This window comes from Pipistrellus kuhlii, unplaced genomic scaffold (genome assembly GCF_014108245.1).
Source record: "Pipistrellus kuhlii isolate mPipKuh1 unplaced genomic scaffold, mPipKuh1.p scaffold_m20_p_2, whole genome shotgun sequence".
Taxonomy (NCBI): domain Eukaryota; kingdom Metazoa; phylum Chordata; class Mammalia; order Chiroptera; family Vespertilionidae; genus Pipistrellus; species Pipistrellus kuhlii.
In genome coordinates, this window is record NW_023425515.1 from 72009138 (window position 1) to 72029371 (window position 20234).

General features: G+C 42.7%; 1 protein-coding gene across 1 annotated transcript in view; it reads left to right on the top strand.

The window, feature by feature from the left end:
- Positions 1 to 20234, top strand: part of ADGRG7 (adhesion G protein-coupled receptor G7) — a 71728-nt gene that overhangs the window by 36739 nt on the left and 14755 nt on the right. Inside the window, exons 11-14 of the mRNA XM_045583790.1 lie at positions 2195 to 2358; positions 2943 to 3092; positions 14670 to 14776; positions 19870 to 20189. Of these exons, the coding sequence (XP_045439746.1) occupies positions 2195 to 2358; positions 2943 to 3092; positions 14670 to 14776; positions 19870 to 20189 (741 nt within the window). The remainder of the gene's footprint in view (positions 1 to 2194; positions 2359 to 2942; positions 3093 to 14669; positions 14777 to 19869; positions 20190 to 20234) is intronic.

The window sequence follows — 20234 nt, forward strand, 5'->3', positions numbered from 1 at the left end:
GAAAACCATCAACAAATTGAAAAGATAACTCACTGAATGGGAGAACAAGATTTGCCAATACATCTGATAAAGACTTAAAATTCAAAATTTATAAAGAATTTATAAAACTCAATACCAAGAAAAACAAGCCATCCATTTAAAAAATGGGCAAAGGACCTGAATAGACATTTTTCCAAAGAAGACATACTGATGGCCAATAGACATATGAAAAGATGCTCAACATCACTAATAAAAATGCAAATTAAAACCACAATGAGTTATTACCTTACACCTGTGAGAATGGCTATCATCAGTAAATCAACAAACAAGTATTAGCAAGGATGTGGAGAAAAGGGGACCCGTATACACTGTTAGTGGGAATACAGATTTGGTGCAGCCTCTGTGAAAAGCAGTATGGAATTACCTCAAAAAATTAAAAATGGAACTGCCTTATAACCCAGCAATTCCACATCTGGGAATATATCTGAAAAAAACAAAACACTAATTGGAAAGAATATATGCACCCCTATGTGTATTGCAATGTTATTTATAATAACCAAGATTTGGAAGTGGCCCAAGTGTTCATCAGTAGATGAGTGGATAAAAAAGTTGTGGTACATTTACACAATAGAATACTGCCCAGGTGGAAGAAAGAAGAAGAAGAAGAATTAGAAGAAGAATTAGAAGGAGAATAAAAGAAGAAGAAGAAGAAGAAGAAGAAGAAGAAGAAGAAGAAGAAGAAGAAGAAGAAGGAGGAGGAGGAGAAGAAGAAGAAGAGGAGGAAGAGGAGGAAGAAGAAGAGAAGGAGGAAGAGAAGGAGGAGGAGGAGGAGAAGGAAGAGGAGGGGGAGGAGGAAGAGGAGGAGGGGGAGGAGGGGAGGAAGGGGAGAGGAGAGGGGGGATGAGGAGGGAGGTAGGAGGGGGGGAGGAGAAAAAGAAGAAGAAGAAGAATCTGTTACCTAAGGTGACAGCATGGATGTACCTGGAGAGCATTATGCTAAGTGAATTAAGCCAGTCAGAGCAAGACAATTACCATAATTCTATATATGATTTCACTCATATATGGAATCTAATGAACAGAATGAACTTATAAACAAAATAGAGACATACTCATAGATAGATGGGCTGACAGCTGTTGGGAAAGTGCGGGACTGGTTAATGGGGGAAGGGATTGAGAAAAAAAGAAAAGAAAAGAGAAAGAACTCATTGACACAGACAGCAGTATGGTGATTATGGGGGTGTGGCAGAGGGTGGAGGTGGAAGAGGGTATAGGGGGGATAAATGGTGATGGGGGAAAAATAAGAAAGAAAAAGATCAATGTTTGCAAATTATATGATCATTAAAAAAAAAAAAAAAAAAAGAGAGAGATGATGGAAAGAATCTGGCTCCATTGAAAGAGTTCCTGATAAGAACAATTTGAACTCCTGGCTCTGTGACTTAATAGACTGGTCCCTGCTCAGTCCCTTTGAACCGGAGGCAGACTTCACAGAACACTTTTGTAGGCACAGCTGTCCTGATATTCACCCTGTGCTTTTTCCTGTCCCATGTCTTTATCAGTGTGGGAAGCAAATAGGCTTGACCTACCTGCAGTCATGTTCACTCTGTCTTGCTGTATAGAAAGCGAGATGTTTACTTAATAATGAGATCTTTGCAATACCTCTTTGAGGTGGATTAGGCAGAAATTATTGTTCCCATTATATAGGTATGGAATCTGAGCCCCAGGAAAAAAATTTAATGTGGGCGGAATGGCCAACCACGAGATTTTGTATGTTAACTAGAGTTTGTGCCCTGGGGTGGTGTTCCCCAGCCTGGCTTGCACCATCTCACAATCTGGGACTCCAAAAGATTCTTAGCACTGCTGCAAAGGTGGGAGAGGCTCCTGCCACCAGCTGTGAGCCCAGCTTCTGGCTGATCGGTGCTCCTCCTGTGGGAGCACACTGACCACCAGGGGGCAGCTCCTGTGTTGAGCATCGGTTTTCTGGTGTCAGTGCTCATCATAGTGACTGGTCGTTCCTCTGATCGGTCAATTTGCACATTAGGGTTTTATTATATAGAATTACATATTTCAATTAAGTGAAGGTTCAGCCAGCAAATCATTTTTTACTGTTTAAGTCAATATTCAACAGCTGTGCAGTTCAACAATGACACGGGACTTTGTTTCTTATTTATTCTCCGGTTCATTTATTGATTTTCATGTCTTTTTTTTTCCTTCACAGGTAATGCCACGTCATATGGCTTTATAGTGTATCAAAACAGCAAGCTTTTCCAATCAAAAATTTTTAAAAGTACATCAAATGACAGTATAAGAGTTGTCTCAAGCACAGCTAATAACACTGGGAACAAACAGAATATTTCTGTCCAAATGGCCTTTCGTCAACAGGTGAGTGTTCCCATGAACAAATTAAAAATTTAGCCAACTCTTTTAAAAAAACAAAATATATATATTTTATTGATTTTACACAGAGAAGAATTTAGAATTGAGAGAGATAGACATTTAGAAACATTGATGAGAGAGAAACATTGACCAGCTGCCTCCTGCATACCCCCACTTGGGATGTGCCCACAACCAAGGTATGTGCCCTTGACCAGAATCAAATCCTGGACCTCTCAGTCCACAGGCCAATGCTCTATCCACTGAGCCAAACCGGTTTTGGCAAATTTAGACAACTTTTATTATGAAGCAGGGATAGTGTGGGCAAAAGGAAGGTGCAGAAAACTCCTTGAGAGTCTTTTTTTTTTTTAAAGTATTCATTTAAACCTTCCATATTTTTTTTTTGTCAGATTAACTAAATGAAAAATTGGCTAATTTGAATTTTTTTTTTTTATATTTCCCCCCTTAATCTATAATGAAGATGTTATGCTTAGTACATATCGGATTTCTCATATGATTATCTTAACCTTTTTGATTTTTTCTACCATGTTAAGCATTTAAAAATCAGTTGCAATTGTCTTATCAATTCACAGTACACTAAAAAGAAGTTCCAATCTTATGCCTGTGTCTATTGGAATACTACAAAGAAGGATTGGGACACAGATGGCTGTTTCAAAGATGTAAGCAGGGATAAGGTGCTGTACTGCCGCTGTAACCACACTACAAACTTTGCCGTGTTACTGGTAAGGATATATAGTGTAATCGCTTTCCAGACAGGAGTTTTCCTTACACCTAATTCTGGCATGTGCTAATTGAAGTTAACGTTGGTGTTTAGTTTACGCAAATCAGATTAAATGGAAAAAAAGGGAGGGGATGATGTAAGACTAAAAAGGCAAAGACAAGTAGAATAGATTCAATTTGTCCCAGAGTTACTGTATATATTTCATAGATCGTTTAACTCCAGAGCTACCTTGTGTAAGTAGCTGATAACATACAACTTCAGTGTGCAGCTTTACTTCACTTCTGAAAGTTCTCGGGTGGCCCCTTTAAGGAGAGGGGCTACTCTTCGTTCCATTTCCAAAAAACTATTATTTTGGTGACACCAAAAATGTTAATGCATATTCTTTTTCTTTTTCTTTTTTTATAGATGTTGTATTTTGTCAAATGCTTTTTCTACCTCTATCAGGATGATCACATTTTTAAAATTAACATATTTTATTGATTTTTTACAGAGAAGAAGAGAGAGGGATAGAGAGTTAGAAACATCGATGAGAGAGAATCATCAATTAACTGCCTCTTGCACACCCCCTACTGGGGATGTGCTCGCAACCAAGGTACATGCCCTTGACCAGAATCGAACCTGGGACCTTTCAGTCTGCAGGCCAATGCTCTATCCACTGAGCCAAACCGGTTTCAGCTTAATGCATATTCTTGATGAAATGTGTGCCTTACCCTTAATTAAGGTATTACTAATGCTGCAAATCTCCCAAAGGGAAGCTGAAGTTTTCTTTCTCTAGTAACCATGATGTATTTGGGAAGCCAGTGGAGGTCAGAATACATTGGAATAACAGAGACTATCAAATTAGAGAACATTACTCTTTCAATGTTTTTGAGATAACTACAGTTTTCTTATTTTAATTATAAAATCTTAGTTGATTTTGATTGTTTGTTGTCTAACTTGTATTACAAAGATCTTCTTTCTCAATCAGGACATAATAAAAATAAAATTTTAACTTTTTTGATAGCTCAGACTGCTATGCATAGTACATCGCCATATTCTTTTTTCTTTTATTTTAAGGTTAGGTTTTCAACTATTTCTTTTCACTAATATCTGAGCATGCCTCAATGACTACCTACTCATATTTACAATTAGTTTTGGGTTGCAGAATTTAAAAAAAAAAGGCTAATTAGAATTGTTTGTAGCATAAGAGCATGTGGGAGCTGAGTGAGTAGATGATTTCTGAAGATCTATGTATTCTGATTCTTTGTCAGCATAAAATTTTTGTTTTATTATTATTTAAAGTGAAGTTTATTTTTGTTTTTACTTCTACAAAAGAAACACATATTCACTGAATAAAGAATGAAAGTTTATCTACTGCACAGAAATATACTGATATGGAAAATTTTTATGAGATCTTAAATAATAATCCAAAAACAATCCTATTGCCGAAACCGGTTTGGCTCAATGGATAGAGCGTTGGCTTGGGGACTGAAACATCCTGGGTTCGATTCCAGTCAAGGGCATGTACCTTGGTTGCGGGCATATCCCCAGTAGGGGGTGTGCAAGAGGCAGCTGATTGATGACTCTCTCTCATCGATGTTTCTAACTATCTCTCTCATTTCCTCTCTGTACAAAATCAATAAAATATATTAAAAACAACAACAACAACAATCCTATTATGTTAATAACCCCTGTTGTGCAAAAGACATAGTAATATTTATAAGCACATTTAAAAAGGTCACTTCTTGAGAAGAGACAGGATTTCAAGAGTTAGGTTACGATATGGGGTAGCTGACAGTAAAGAGAAACATGCTTTTAAAATTATGTTTCTACTAGAGGCCCGGTGCATGAAAATTCATGCTCTGGAGGGGGCGTCCTCAGCCCAGCCTGCCCTCTCTCACTGTCCGGGAACCCTCAGGGGCAGGAGGTGACCTGGTGATCAGGGGAAGGCGATGCCCCCCATCACACCTCTGCTGCTGCTGCTGCCACTGCCGGCAGCAAGAGCCTCAACTTGCCCTGGTTACCTGAGCCTTGGGCAGCCCTGAGCAATGGGGGTGGGGCTGAGGGCAGGTCTGGTCGCACTGTGCACCTGCTTCGCCACTCTCCCTGCCCTCCCGCTGGGCTGAAAGGACTTGTGGACTCTGGCGGGGCTGAGGGGACTGGGCACCACCATCTTTTTTTTTTTTAAATATATTTTATTGATTTTTTTTACAGAGAGGAAGGGTGAGAGATAGCTAGAAACATCGATGAGAGAGAAACATCGACCAGCTGCCTCTTGCACACCCCCTACCGGGATGTGCCTGCAACCAAGGTACATGTCCTTGCCCGGAATCAAACCTGGGACCTTTCAGTCGCAGACCGACGCTCTACCACTGAGCCAAACCGGCTTCAGCTAAATAAATCTTTATTGCTCAGATTATTACAATTGTTTCCCCTCCCCCCGCCCCCATAGCTCCATTCCATCCGGTTCCTGCCCCACCCTCTGCCCTAACCTTCCCCCTCCCCCCCACACCATTGTCCTCATCCATAGGTGTACGATTTTATTTTATTTTATTTTTTATTTATTTATTTTTTTTATCTCCAAAGGATCCTTTATTACATAGGTGTACGATTTTAATCCAGTCTCTTCCTGCACCCCCCACACCCCTTTTCCCCCTGATAATTATCAATCCACTCCCTTTCTTTGCTTCTGATTCTATTATATTCACCAGTTTATTCTGTTCCTCAGATTTTTTTTTTAAACCACATATCGGGTCTAGTAATAATTAATGTCGTTTTTAACATTCGTTTAAAATCTTGCTTGGCGTTGACTTGTATTGACATAACCTTCAAACACATGGTATCTACAGAACGTGTGAAGTGCAATTAACAAGTTTTGCTTGAAAAAGTTTGTGTTTGGTTTGGTTTTTGTTGCAAAACTAGGGCTAAGAAGATGGCGGATGAAGAGCATATTTAGCACTGCATGCTTTACGAGTTCCAATTAGGAAGAAAAGCAAGTGAGGCTGCAAAAAACATCTGTAGTGCTCTTGGTCAAGATGCAGTTAGCGCCAGAAAATGCCAGCGTTGGTTTGAGAAATTTCGCGAGGGAAATTTTTCGTTAGATGACAAGAGTGGTCGAGGCCGTGTGTCCAATTTTGATCAAGAAGCTCTTCAAGCTCTTTTGGTGCAAAATCCTCAAATTACCCAACAAGAGCTTGCGACAACTTTAAATTGTTCACAAAAAACAATTTCCAATCAATTGCGTGCACTTGGCAAAGTCCAAAAGTTTGGAAAATGGGTTCCTCATGAGTTGACTGACAACAATCGTAATCAAAGAGTCACAATTTGCAGTTCGCTCCTCTCTCGTCAAAACCATTTGCCGTTTTTAGAGCAAATTGTTACCGGAGATGAAGAATGGGTGCTGTATGTTAATTTGAAAAGGCAGCCTCAATAGTTGGACAAAAATGAGGCTCCGCAGCCCATGCCAAAACCTGACTTGCATGCGAAAAATGTGATGTTGTGTGTTTGGTGGAATTTTAAAGGAATTCTTCATTATGAACTTTTACCATCTAACCAAACCATTACAAATGCAGTGTATAGTGCCCAATTGGAAAGGTTAGCCCAAGCTTTAAGAGAAAAAGAACCCGCGCTGATTAATCGGAAGGGTGTAATTCTTCACCATGATAATGCACGACCGCATACTGCAAGAATCACTGCTGAAAAACTGCGCCAGTTGGAATGGGAAGTTCTCCCTCAACCTGCATATTCTCCTGATATTGCCCCTTCCGATTACCATTTGTTTCATTCTTTGCAAAACTTTCTTCTTGGAAAAAAATTTAATAATGAAGAATGCCTCAAAAATGCATTGACCGAATTTTTTGCATCAAAATCACAAGAATTTTACAACAGAGGGATTAAAATGCTTCCTGAGTTTTGGGCACAAGTAGTAGAAAACAACGGCAACTATATTGTTGATTAAATTTTGTTGTATTGTTTAAATCACATGTGTCAAACACAAGGCCCGGGGCCAAATCTGTCCCGCCAGGCCTTGCAATGTGGCCCGCACCGCGCTGTCATCACTGCACTCCGCTGCGTTTCCATCACAATGACAGTTTATGACTGTTCAGTAAACCATTCGGCCCAAGATTTAGGCTGGATTTTAGATTTTGGCCCCTTCTCTGATTGAGTTCGACATCCCTAGTTTAAATAAATTCGATTTAAAAACGACATTAATTATTACTAGACCTAATACATGTTATTTTCAAAACTCCAATGTCAAGAGCAAAACTCTGGCTATTAAATAATAACAACAACTCTGGGGAGGGAGGGTATGTATGGGAGGGGGGGCAATGTTAAAATATGTACACATAATAATTTAATAAAAAAAAGGGAAAAAAAGAGGCAAAAAAAAATAATAATAACAACAATGACAATGCAAAACAACAAAATGAGAAATCAGAATTATGGACATATTAATATTTTTAGCTACTAGCTGAATCTCTTTTGTTGCTTGTGTAGATTTACTCAGAGTCCTTGGACTTGCTGCACAAGACTTTGCAGAAGACTGGAAGCTAACAGATGCTAGCATGAGCAGGAACATGATTAAAGAAGTAGCTTCCACTTCAGTCTTTATTTCTTTAGATGACTCCATGTTGGTACCTCAGTCCCTTGCGTAGCCTTCAGTTTTCTTCTCCCACTTTGCTATCGTCTGTGCAACTCTCAGTCCTTTTGGGTGAAGGGACACAGGAGCTTCTCTGAGTCCATTGTGATGACGGACACAACACTCTGGTACCCGAATTGGCTGCATTGCTCCTTCTTTCCTTTAACTTTGAACCCAGGGTTTGACCCCAAAACACTTTGGGCCTGGCTGCTCCAGGCCTGGATGCTGCTCCAGGCCTGGATGCTGCTGCTTGGGGCCTGGCTGCTCTGGGCCTGGCTGCTTTGGGCCTGGCTGCTGTTGCTCCGGGCCTGGCTGCTCCGGGCCTGGCTGCTGCTTCTCCAGGCCTGGCTGCTCCAGGCCTGGCTGCTCTGGACCTGGCTGCTGCTGCTCTGGGCCTGGCTGCTCTGGGCCTGGCTGCTTAGGGTCTGGCTGCTGCTGCTCCAGGCCTGGCTGCTTTGGGCCTGGCTGCTGCTGCTCTGGGCCTGGCTGCTCTGGGCCTGGTTGCTCCGGGCTTGGCTGCTGCTGCTACTCCAGGCCTGGCTGCTGGTGCTCCAGGCCTGGCTGCTCTGGGCCTGCCACTCCTCCATTTCTCCAGCTGGTCACATTCCAAGAGCCCTATCGGTCCCTCATTGCTCTTATTATCATGTTAATTGTTGACTATTAACTACCCAGTACCTCCTTCCTGCTGTTCTGGATGATAGATGTCCTTCATATTAGTTTTAATTTTTAAATTGTGGGAGCGTCAGACCAGTTGCTCACCTACACCGCCATCTTGGTTTCTCCTCTAATCGGTACTCTCGTTTGTGATCTATTTCCTTGTCTCAGCATTTTCGCAGCTTCTCTGAGTTGGTAGCCTTCTGTTGCTCAGATTTTTAATTCACTTGATTTTTAGGTTCACTTGTTGATATATATATGTATTTGTTGATCATAATTTTTATCTTTTTTCTTCTTCTTCTCCTTCTTAAATAATAACTTTCAGCATTTTATATAATACTGGTTTGGTGGTAATGAACTCCTTTAGCTTTTTCTTATCTGTGAAGCTCTTAATTTGCCCTTCAATTCTGAATGACAACTTTGCTGGATACAGTAATCTTGGTTGTAGGTTCTCACTATTCATCACTTTGAATATTTCTTGCCACTCCCATCTGGCCTGCATAGTTTCTGTTGAGAAATCAGCTGACAATCGTATGGGTGCTCCCTTGTAGGTAAATGTTTTTCTCTTGCTGCTTGTAAGATTCTCTCTTTGTCTTTTGCTCTTTAAATTTTAATTATGATGTGTCTTGGTGTTGCCCTCTTTGGATTCCTCTTGTTTGGGGTTCTGTACGCTTTCTGTACTTGTAAGTCTATTTCTTTCTCCAGGTAGGGGAAGTTTTCTGTCATTATTTCTTCAAATATGTTATCAGTATCTTGCACTCTCTCTTTTTCTGGCACCCCCATAATTCTATTGTTGGTATGCTTGAAGTTGTCCCAGAAGCTCCTTACACTATCTTCAACTTTCTGGATTCTCTTTTCTTTTTGTTTCTCCAGAGGAGTGTCTTTTGGCTTTTTGTATTCCAAATCTTCGACCTGATTCTTTTATTTTATTATTTTTTAAATATATATTTCATTGATTTTTTACAGAGAGGAAGGGAGAGAGATAGAGAGCTAGAAACGTCAATGAGAGAGAAACATCGACCAGGTGCCTCCTGCACATCCCCCACTGGGGATGTGCCCGCAACCAACGTACATGCCCCTGACCAGAATCGAACCTGGGACCTTTCAGTCTGCAGACTGACACTCTACCACTGAGCCAAACCGGTTTTGACAACCTGATTCTTATGTTCCTCCATTCTGCTGTTGGATCTCTGCATAATATTTTCATTTCAGTCAGTTTATGTTTAATTTTTAGTTGGGTCTCATTAAATTTATCGGTCTTTTTAGGAAATTCTTGAAAAACCTTATAACTGTGCTTTTGAACTCTATATCCTCCATCTCTTTCGTTTGAGATCTGTTTCCTTGTCTCGGCATTTTCGCTGCTTCCCAGAGTTGGTAGAATGGCTTTGTGTGTTTGGTGTCCTATATGGCCCAGTGGGTCAGCCTTCCCAGTTACCTGAGGTAGACACTTTTGTTGCTCCCCTTGTGGACTGCGTGTACAGCCTTGTTGTAGTTAAGTCTTAATTGTTGTTGGTATCCCTGGGAGGAATTGACCTTCAGGCCAATTGGCTGTGTCTACTTCAGGATAACTTCTGTATTGGAGACAGTCTTATAGGATCAGACTTGCAAAATTGCAAAAGCCTCTGTGCTCAGCTTGGATGGGGCGGAGTCTCAGGGCTGAGCTGATAGTTTTGGCTTCCCATCAGCCCTGCCCTTGTGCGCTTGCCTGAGTTTCCGCCTGACCTCTGCCTTCTGCGGCTCCTCTGAGTTTCTGCCTGACCGTCCCAGATTCCCCCTGCAAGAGCATGGGTGCCCCAGGGGCTCGTCCAGAATTGGGTTGGGTCTCTGTAGTCTGGAGCTTCTCACTCCTTCTGCTATACAGAGGCCGTGGGAACCTCTGAAGTCAGATCTCTCTACATGCACTCACTCGTGTGCGACTGTAGACCCTGCCCACTGCGACTCCCGGCTTCCCCAGTCTCCCAGTCTCTGAGTCTCTGGGTACCTTTCCCTACATTCCAGACTTCACTGTATGAGCCTGGGTCCATGGGGTTTCAGCCAGGGTTGGGGTTCAGTACAGTCAGAAAGGGTTCAGTGCAACCGGGGACTTCCTTTCCCCTCTCACCAGCCAGGTATTCAGCTGCACTTCCTCTCTACACGCGAATCACCCTACCTCAGCACTTTGCAGCTCCCAATCCGATCCATGAGCCTCTCTCCTTCTTTCTAGTTGTAGATTTCCCATTCTGCCAGCTTTCCTGTGTTTTTAGATGATGTCTGTTCTGATTTTAGTTGTTGTTTTGAAATTGTTGTGCGAGGTGGCAGCTTAGGAGCTTACCTAGGCCGCCATCTTGGTTCCTCCTCTGGGCACCACCATCTTGTGGCTATGGGGGTTGCCATCGTTTATGATGATGTGACAGTCAATTTGCATATTCCCTCTTCATTAGCTAAGATCTTACTTTTATAAATAAGCATATATAGCTCTTTAAACTTTACCAATTAAAAGTATTAGCGAGTATAGGAAATTAAGAATAATTATATATATATTCTGCCCTCCCAGTGATCACTATTATTACCTCTCTAAATTTCTAAGAATACTACTTATATGAAATATACTTTTCATGGATATATACTAAAATACTGGAATAGGGATATCCAATATAATAAAAGCCCAGCTACCAAATGGCAGAATCACTGGGAACTACCAGAATAACCAGAATGACTACAGCCCCTTGCCCTGGCTGGCCCCATCCTCCAGCAGCCCTCCTCTCCAACCCCAATTGGAGTTGGGCAACTGGCAAACTTCCTGTGGCCCCTCACCCTGGCTGACCAGGTCCCAATGGCCCCCATTGGAGTGGTCTGGCTGGACCCCACTCATGTACTGGGCCTCTATAGAAATATAAAACCCTACCCTGCCACCACTCCTACCCAACCTGCCAAAGTCTCCTGAAACCACAGAATTAGATCACTGATTCAAGCTAGCAGTTCAAAGTGTAAAGCCTCATTCACACTGAGGAATTGGCACTTCTCTCCTTCCCCTTGGACTCCATGTCTCGGAGGAGGCATGCACGGTATAAATGCACAAGTGAAAGCTCAGAAAAGTCACCCTGTTGGGGTCGTGTGGTGCCTCCAGGCAGAGACAAACTGATCACCAAAAGCCAAGCACCAGACTCTGTTCCTCTTCACCTGCAGCCTCAGCTCTAGGCATGTACTCCCCAAGTCAGGATACAAGGAGAGCTCCATCTCAGCTCTTCTCAGAGACGGGAATGCTCAGGAGGCCTAGATAACAGAAACCTAAGCGCCCAAATGCTGGGGCGCATGCTGCCAGGGCCGGCTCAGCCCAAGGCCAACGGGAGCTCAGCCCAAGATCTGGTCCAATTCCTAACCCAGCTGTGGTCAGCCATCCTTTTCACAATCCAGGGCTGCTGGCTCCCAGCTGCTTGCCTGCCTGATCACCCCCAACCACTCCCCTGCCAGCCTGATAGTCCCCAACTGCCCTCCCCTGACAGCCCGGTCACACCCAAATGCCCTCCCCTGCGTATTCCCTCTTTATTAGATAGGGTTTTTTTTCTTTGACATATTGAACAGTGTAACTGCCATGGTCTTGACAAACCAGTAAAAATGTAAACCCAAACTAAAAGTATCATAAAATAAACTCATTAAACAGGAATTTCATGAGACATTGGAAAGGTGATACCATGTGGTTGTTTCTTCCTTTTTGCCTTCTCTTTCTTTTTCTTATGTTTCATCTTTTGTCCTTTCTTTCATTTCTCCTTTTATTCCTTTTCTGTCTGTAATCATTCTGCTGGGGGCAAAGGAAATTCCAAGGCTATAGGTGTGTATGTGAGGATCACTCCATGGGGGCAAAGGCCCTTTGGAGGCTGACACCCCAGGCTGCCCCAGGGAAGGGAGAGCTCTTGGGGACACAGCTCCCTCCCAGGCCTACAGCCCCGCACCCTCTGGCTGTGGATAGGAGCTGATCGCTGGGGGAGACTGGGAGAAGAGATAGGCGGTTGTGGGCACCTCCCAGGCCCACAGCCCAGGCTGATGCTAGAAGCAGATCACGCATGGCAGTGGGGGGTAGAGAGGTGAAGGGGCCGGGAGGGAGGGCGAGGCCACTGCCCAGGCCTCGGCTAAGGTTGCCACTGGGAGTGGATCATGAAGGGGGTGCACTCTGCCTCCCAGGCTGATGGCCCAGGTTGCAGCTGGAAGCTAGTTATGCCAGGGGTGCATGACTGCCTCCCAGGACACTGCTCAGGTCACCACTGGGACCTGATCACACCAGGGTGTGTGCCACCTCCCAGGCCTACGGCCCAGATCGTGGCTGGGAGCGGAACTCGTGATGGGGGTGGGTGCATGTGCGCTGCCTCCCAGGCCTATGGCCCAGGTCACTGCTGGGAGCTGTAGTGCCTGGGGTGCACGTCTGCCTCCAGGCCACTGCCCTGGTCGAGGCTGGGAGAGGATCATGCTGGGGGTGAGAAGGCACCCCCCAGGCCAACAGCCAGGGCCTCATGCTGCCTGCTCTCAACAGCAGCCTTCCATGGGCCTGAGAGGACTGGGCGTGGCCATCTTGTGTCTATGGGTGCCGCCATTTTGTCGTGGAGTGATGGTTAATTTGCATATTACTCTTTTATTAAATAAGATGTGCATCAATCCTTCCACTTTCAGGGAAAAGGGCAAAGGAGGGTTGCTGAAATTGATAAGGGAGGCAGCAGGGTGAACTTTTGGGGGGGAGAAGGGGAGAGTTTCCTCCTGATAAGGGCCTTCAAAGGACAGCAGCCTACTTCTGCTATCCTCTGTCCCCAGAGACACAGTTTCTGGTTGGCATCTGGCAGGATGGAGCAGTTGCAGGTACAGGACTGGGAGCACCTTTCTGCATGCAGCTCCCTGGACAGTCTCTTCCGGCCAAGGGAATCTTTGTTCTAATGCTTTTTCCCAGTGCCAGGGCTGCTGGCTAGTCTGGGGCAGGAGGGCAGAATGGAGGTGGGGAAGGATAGGAAGAAGCATGGGGTAGAAAACTAGGGGTGGGGGATAGAGAGGGTGAAATCTGTGTGTGTGTAGGATGGGGAGGGCTGGTGCAGAAGGAGAGTTGGGGGTCAGCATAGGGAGGTTTGGAGGTACTGGGAGAGTAAGAGGGACCAACAGATGCCAGAACAGGGGAAAGGGTCTATGGAATCAGGTGGGGATCCACCAGGGTGAGTATACACTAATTCCCTTCCCCAGAACCAGACATCCCAGGTGGCTAGTGGGAGGGGTCCATAGTGAGGCACTGAGCCCCCTACAATTTGTGTCTGAGGCTCCAGAACATGTGGCCAACATGCACTTTGGCAGAAGTGGCATTCAGACATCCACTGAGGGGTCCCAGATTGAAGAGGGTGCAGGTTGGGCTGAGGGACAACCCTCCCCTTCCCGCCCCCCCTTTGCTCCCCGCCACAGCACATGAATTTCATGCACCAGCCCTCTAGTCTGAATATATATATATAAAAGCTTAAGCAACTGAATGACTAGTTGGCCAGTTGCTCTGACACACACTGACCACTGGGGGGCAGATGCTGAATGCAGGAGCTGCCCCCTGGTGGTTAGTGCACTCCCACAGGGGGAACACCACTCAGCTAGAAGCCAGGCTCACAGGCTCAAGGACTCATGGCTAGTGAATGCAACAGCAGTGGCAGGAGCCTCTCCCGCCTCCATGGCAGCACTAAGAAGCAGTGAGCTGAGCGGTAAGGAGCAGTGTGCAGGTCAGCAGTAAGGAGCAAGGGGTCCCAGACTGCGAGAGGGATGTCCTCTAAGGGCTCCTGGACTGCGAAAGGGTGCGGGTCAGGCTGAGGGACCCTCCCTTCCTGTGCATGAATTTTGTGCACCGGGCCTCTAGTATTACATAAAAATTAGGCCTTTAAGAAATGACTGGATAATGTGAACAAGTTTCCATATCCTTAAAAATATTTCTGCAACTTTATTTTTAGGGCATCAGCTTAGATATGCTGATTTCCCCTTGGATTAAAGTTACACATAAAAATAATATGATGGATAAATGAAGTAACCTAGCCAGTTGAGATCTCATCCAACAACTTTGATTTTAGACTGTGAGGAGCAGTATATATGTTTTCCCTTACTGAATTAGTTTAAACAATTGCTGTTAAGCCCTATTTCATGTAGACTTAGCAATAAGTCCTTTTATTTCCTTTTAAAATACTATATCCACAGTTATAAAAAGAAGACATATGCGGCAACTATCTGGTTATTTTGACCAATATAACTTTTCATGATTTTTACTTTTGGTAGGCATTTTGTTAACTGTTACTTTAAAATAGTAATCTTGTCTTATTTTTCCAGAGTTTTACAGAGGCTAATTATCCTGGCCTAAACGAATTAACCTCTGTTGGATGTGCGCTGTCCATTACTGGTCTGATTCTCACAATTATATTTCAGATTGTCACCAGGTAAGAAGGGGAGTTGGCTCTTCTCAGGAGAGAGATTGCTGTCCTTTTTATTTCCTCTGAGCAAAGAGCCCATTTTTAGTGTACATATGTACTGTATGTTTTCCCCATTAGCATGTAAATTGATGAGACTAGTGACCTTCTCTGATTTTGTGGTTGCTGTTGTTTGTTTTGTTTTGTTTTCACTACCATATCCCCAAGGCTGACCACAGGAGAGGAATGGACTCATAGCAGAGGAATATCTGTAACATAAATGGGTCGACCTACTTTTCCTCTCATACTCAAGATAACTTGAATTCATTTTTCTTTCAGATTTATTTCTCTACTAAATTCCTTCACAAGTGTTTTCTCAGATGTGTAGAGGAGAGAGAGAAAGAGAGAGAGAGAGAGAGAGAGAGAGAGAGAGAGAGAGAGAGAGAGAGAGAGAGAGAGAGAAAGATAGATGTTCCTAACTGGCATATATAATTATAGTAATGGTTGGGAATAATAATTTTCAAACTTAGCATTTTATATTAGTCATTATATTCCTTCATAAAAAAGTGTACCCTCCACCCTAGTCACTGTGGCTCAGTTGGTTGGGCACTGCCTCATGCACCAAGAGGTCACCAGTTTGATTCTCTATCAGGGCACGTGCCCAAGTGTCAAGTTCTATCCCCTGTAGGAGGCAGCTGATGGCTGTTTCTCTCTCACTAGTATTTCTCTCTCTCTCTCTCTCTCTTGCTCTCTCTCTCTCCCTTCCTCTCTCCCTTCCTCTCTCTTAAAAAAAAAGTACCCAGAAAAGGGTACTCTTCAATGTAACCAGAGGGAGTCCCTTGATGTTATTTTGTCATGTTCCTATCAGTCTTTAAGTACTTCCTTATTTCAGGCACAGCAAGATGATAAAGGCACATCTATCACTTTCTTTGCCCTGTACTTAAAATCAGCCATATTTCCAAAGAGCCAGAATTCTTTTTTATTTCTTTTCTTTATCTTTCACACTCAATGAGTCTCTTGCCATTCATTTAAAATTCTTATACTGAGTGCTTACTATGGGCCAACCACCATATGAATAAGACAGGTTAGCTCTCATCTCTCATGGGGTTTACATTTTCAGGGGGAAGACAAATGTTATACAAATATACTGTGTACAGAAATTTATATATAGTAGGTCCTCAGGTTACATTGGAGATCCGTTCCTATGGTGTGAAGTAATGCAATTTTCGTCGTAAGTCAGAACCCACCTACATAAGCACGTATGTCACTCACATTGAGCACATACACAGCAGTAATGAAGGGAAACAGTAAAAAAACAAACAAACAAAAAAAAAAAAACTTAAAAGAAAGATAACAATTCCTGACCTTTACTTGTGGTAAATAAGTAATAAAAAACATAAGGCACATATGTAAATATGTCAAAATAACCAAACTTCTTTTTCATAAATAAATGGAGATGGCGAAGTAACCAAGAAATGACATACATTGAGTCCTATGTAACCCCAGGACTGCCTGTAAATAAATGCATGTCATAGCTACCAGCCAGTCGGCCAGTCAGCTGGTCACTTAAGCAGAAACCATAGGCATGGAAGCATGGGACAGACTGATGAATCTCAGAGGAAAGGGGGGAGGGGGAAGGGCAGGAAGAAATTAACCAAAGTTCTTATAATCATACTAGAGGCCCGATGCACAGATTTGTGCATGGGTGGGGTCCCTCGGTCTGGCCTGTGGGGATCGGGCCAAAACTGGCTCTCTGACATCCCCCGAGGAAAGAAAATTACATGCTATGTAATTACAAGTCAGTCATACAAAAATAGATGGCTCTTATATTTGTCTTTTAATTTGTTTTCTACCATCACCACACTGGAGCATTCAGTTATTGGATCCCATTGAAATAATTGTGGTAGCAGCATAACTAGTTTCTTTGCCTAAAATGTTACTCGTTTGAATTATTATCAGATTTCTTTCTTTCTTTTTTTTTCTCTTTCTTTCTTTCTTTCTTTCTTTCTTTCTTTCTTTCTTTCTTTCTTTCTTTTTTGCATCCTCTATCAACATGTTTCTTAGGACAATTTGTGCTATCATAGATGTTACTAAAAAGCCATCAGGAAAAAAACACAAAAATAAAAACAAAATTATGTTGATTTTAAAATCCTGAATCAAGTTTGTTTTGTTTTGTTTTGTTTTTGTTCATGGGCAGGTTCCCATATTAATGTAATATATTATAGTCCCAGTGCATGAATTTGTGCATGGGTGGGGTCCAGCCAGCCTTGCCAGGGTGAGGGGACATGGGCAGTTGGCCAGCCTGCCTTCAGGTCAAACTCCTGGATGAGAGGACAATTTGCATGTTAGCCTTTATTATATAGGATATACACCGAGTGGTCAGATTATTATGCGTTCAGAGATCATAATAATCTGGCCACTCAGTATATATTATAAATTTATGTGCATATATAATGAAGCACAGAATATTATAATATACAGAAAAACCAAGCTATTTAAAAAGAGTCTATTCTCCTGTGGATTATAATATATTGTTGAAATTGAAGAAAAATTAAAAAGTAATGTTATTTTTATGAAAGGATTCTTTTGACTATTTTTTGTAGTTGTCAACTAAATCTCAACTGAAATATCAAGAGAATGGACAAAGTTTTGTTTGAATATAAACTTTATATTCAGCATGGAAATTCAAAGACTGAGAAAGATCATGATATAATATTATAAAATCATAAAAGATATATATTCTACAAACAGACATCAAATTCTGGGACATCCTATATAATAAAGAGCTAATATGCAAATGGTCATCACATCCTCATGCCATCATGCCTTAAAGGCTCAGACACTCAACACTGGGGAGAGAGGAATGGGCACCAGCCAAGCACAAATGAGCTCTCTAGAGAGAAATGGGGACCAATCAGGCTGTGGCCTGGGAGAGGGACAAGCTACATGACCACCAGACCTGGGCATCAGTGGCTATGCCTGCGCCTGCATCCCGGGAGAGGGACAAACCGCCTGCTCTGTAGTCCTGGGTGCCAGTGGCTGGGGCCAATCTGGGTAAAGCCAGCACAGGTCCTGGGTGCCTGCAGCCAGCTACAGGGAGGGAAGCTCGGCTCCCAGGTGCCTTCAACTGGCCGGAAGAGGGAATTTTGGGTCCCAGGTATGGGGCGAGGCAGAGGCAGTTAGGGGCAATCAGGCCAGTAGGGGAGCAGTTAGAGGCAATCAGGCCAGTAGGGGAGCAGTTAGTGGTGATCAGGAAGGCAGGAAGGTAAATAGTTAGGAGCCAGTGGTCCCGTATTGTGAGAGGCAGTCGTACATCCCTCAAGGAGTTCCGGAGAAGGTACAGGCTGGACTGAGGGACCCTCACCCCCGTCGCATGAATTTTGTGCACTGGGCTTCTAGTTAAAAATAATGGGACACTTGGGAAATTGTTATTCTAAGAGGCCTTGCAGTCTGAAAAAATCTAGAAGGGTTTAGATGATAGTAAGTGTAGATTTTATAACTTTCATTAATATAGGACTATATACCATAGTCTACAGAGAATTGTAATGTCATTAGAGGGGATTTAAGGATATACTTGCATTTAAATATTACAGAAAACAATACAGTAAATGGAATGTCAAACCTCACACTTGAGATCAACTTTATTAAGGCCAATCTTGAATTCTATGCCAACCTCAAATATATACATGGTCCATTGAAGATATCCCTCTCTCTCACTTCTCAAGTCTTTCTCTATTTCATTCACCGCCTTCTAAAGATTTCTGTTAAACAATGCCAGCCTGCAGACAAAATGAGAAAAGGCTTTTACAGAAAAATCTTAGGTAAATATGAGATGAAGATAAAAACCATTTAAAGAGCACTTGGTTCTATATCCAAAATTATATCTTCCAATGAAAGGACAGTCCTTGGACATGTTTGACATTAAAAGACTCATTCAAAACATCTTGACCATTTGACTATCAGCAAGTATTTCCCAAAGTATGGTCCCTGAAATTCTAGTCCTTGGGAGATACTCCATAGAAAAAAGGCTCTGAGATGTCTTACAGAAAAGACACATGTGAAATGTTGAGTATAAGCCATTTACAGGGACAGTAATCATCAGACTATTCAAGTTATGAAGAATATCATTGGAACAATAGGCTGTTAAATGAATTGTAAATATTTTCATTTAATTTAAAAGGTTTACTTTTTATTTATTTATTAATATTTTTATTGATATTTTTGCAGAGAGGAAGGGAGAAAGATAGAGAATTAGAAACATCGATGAGAGAGAAACATCGACCAGCTGCCTCTTGCACACCCCCTACTGGGGATGTGCTTGCAACCAATGTATATGCCCCTGACCGGAATCGAACCTGGGACCTTTCAGTCCGCAGACCGATGCTCTACCACTGAGCCAAACTGGTTTCGGCCTGAGTAGCATTTTTAAAATATTCAGGATATGAGAGGAAGGGAAAAAGAATGGAGGCAAAAGGAAAAACAGGAATGTCAGCTTGTTATGACTTAGTGTGTCCCAGGCACTTTTGCCTTTGTGAGACTCCCCTCCATAAAAATTATGTTTTATGACAGCATTGATATAAAGATGAACATATTAATATTATTACTTTATAAATGCTACATTTTTCTTTGACATGAAAGTTCATTTTTGTTTGTTTTGGATTGAAAGGGGTTGAAACGTTGCTGTGGGCCACAAAGGTATTGAGGGCCCTCAGCACTCCGGAATCTAACGGTCAAGTTGGCCCTGGCTTCCAGGCCTTCTGCTGCACTCTGTTAATTAAAACAAGTGACAGGCCAGCGCTGGAGGTGAACATCAGGGAATATATAATGGGAAGTATGTATTGGGGTCTTCTCTGGAGAACAGCTGTCACCTTTGATCAGAACACGGTTTTAAGAAAGGATGTATCAGCCTGTCTTTTTCTAACTCACTTCCTTGTGGACATGAGATAAGAGGGGAGTATGGTTTTCTTATGTAGCAGGGAAGGTAGGTTTACCAGCTGTCCCACTGGGCCATGCGCTGGATTTACATTTGATATTAACATTCCGTTGTTCCCTCATGATTTCACTTGAATTTATGTTTTGCAGTTATTTTGTTTATTTAATTATACTTACCGATTTATTTTCAGGAAAGTCAGAAAAACCTCAGTAACCTGGGTGTTGGTCAGTCTGTGCACATCAATGTTGATTTTCAACCTCCTCTTTGTGAATGGAATTGAAAACAAAAATAAGTATGAAAATGGTACTGGTGATGCTAATAAAAATGAAATTAAGCCAGAAATCCTTCCAAATAAAACGTGTACGGCGATTGCTATCTTGCTGCACTATTTTCTGTTGGCGATGTTTACCTGGACTGGAGTCAGCGCTGTGCAGCTCTACTTCCTTCTGATCAGGACCATGAAGCCTCTTCCTCAACGGTTCACTCTTTACATGTCTTTAATTGGATGGGGTAAGCGCTTGCTTCTCTACCTACCCAGAAATTTAATTCTGTTGA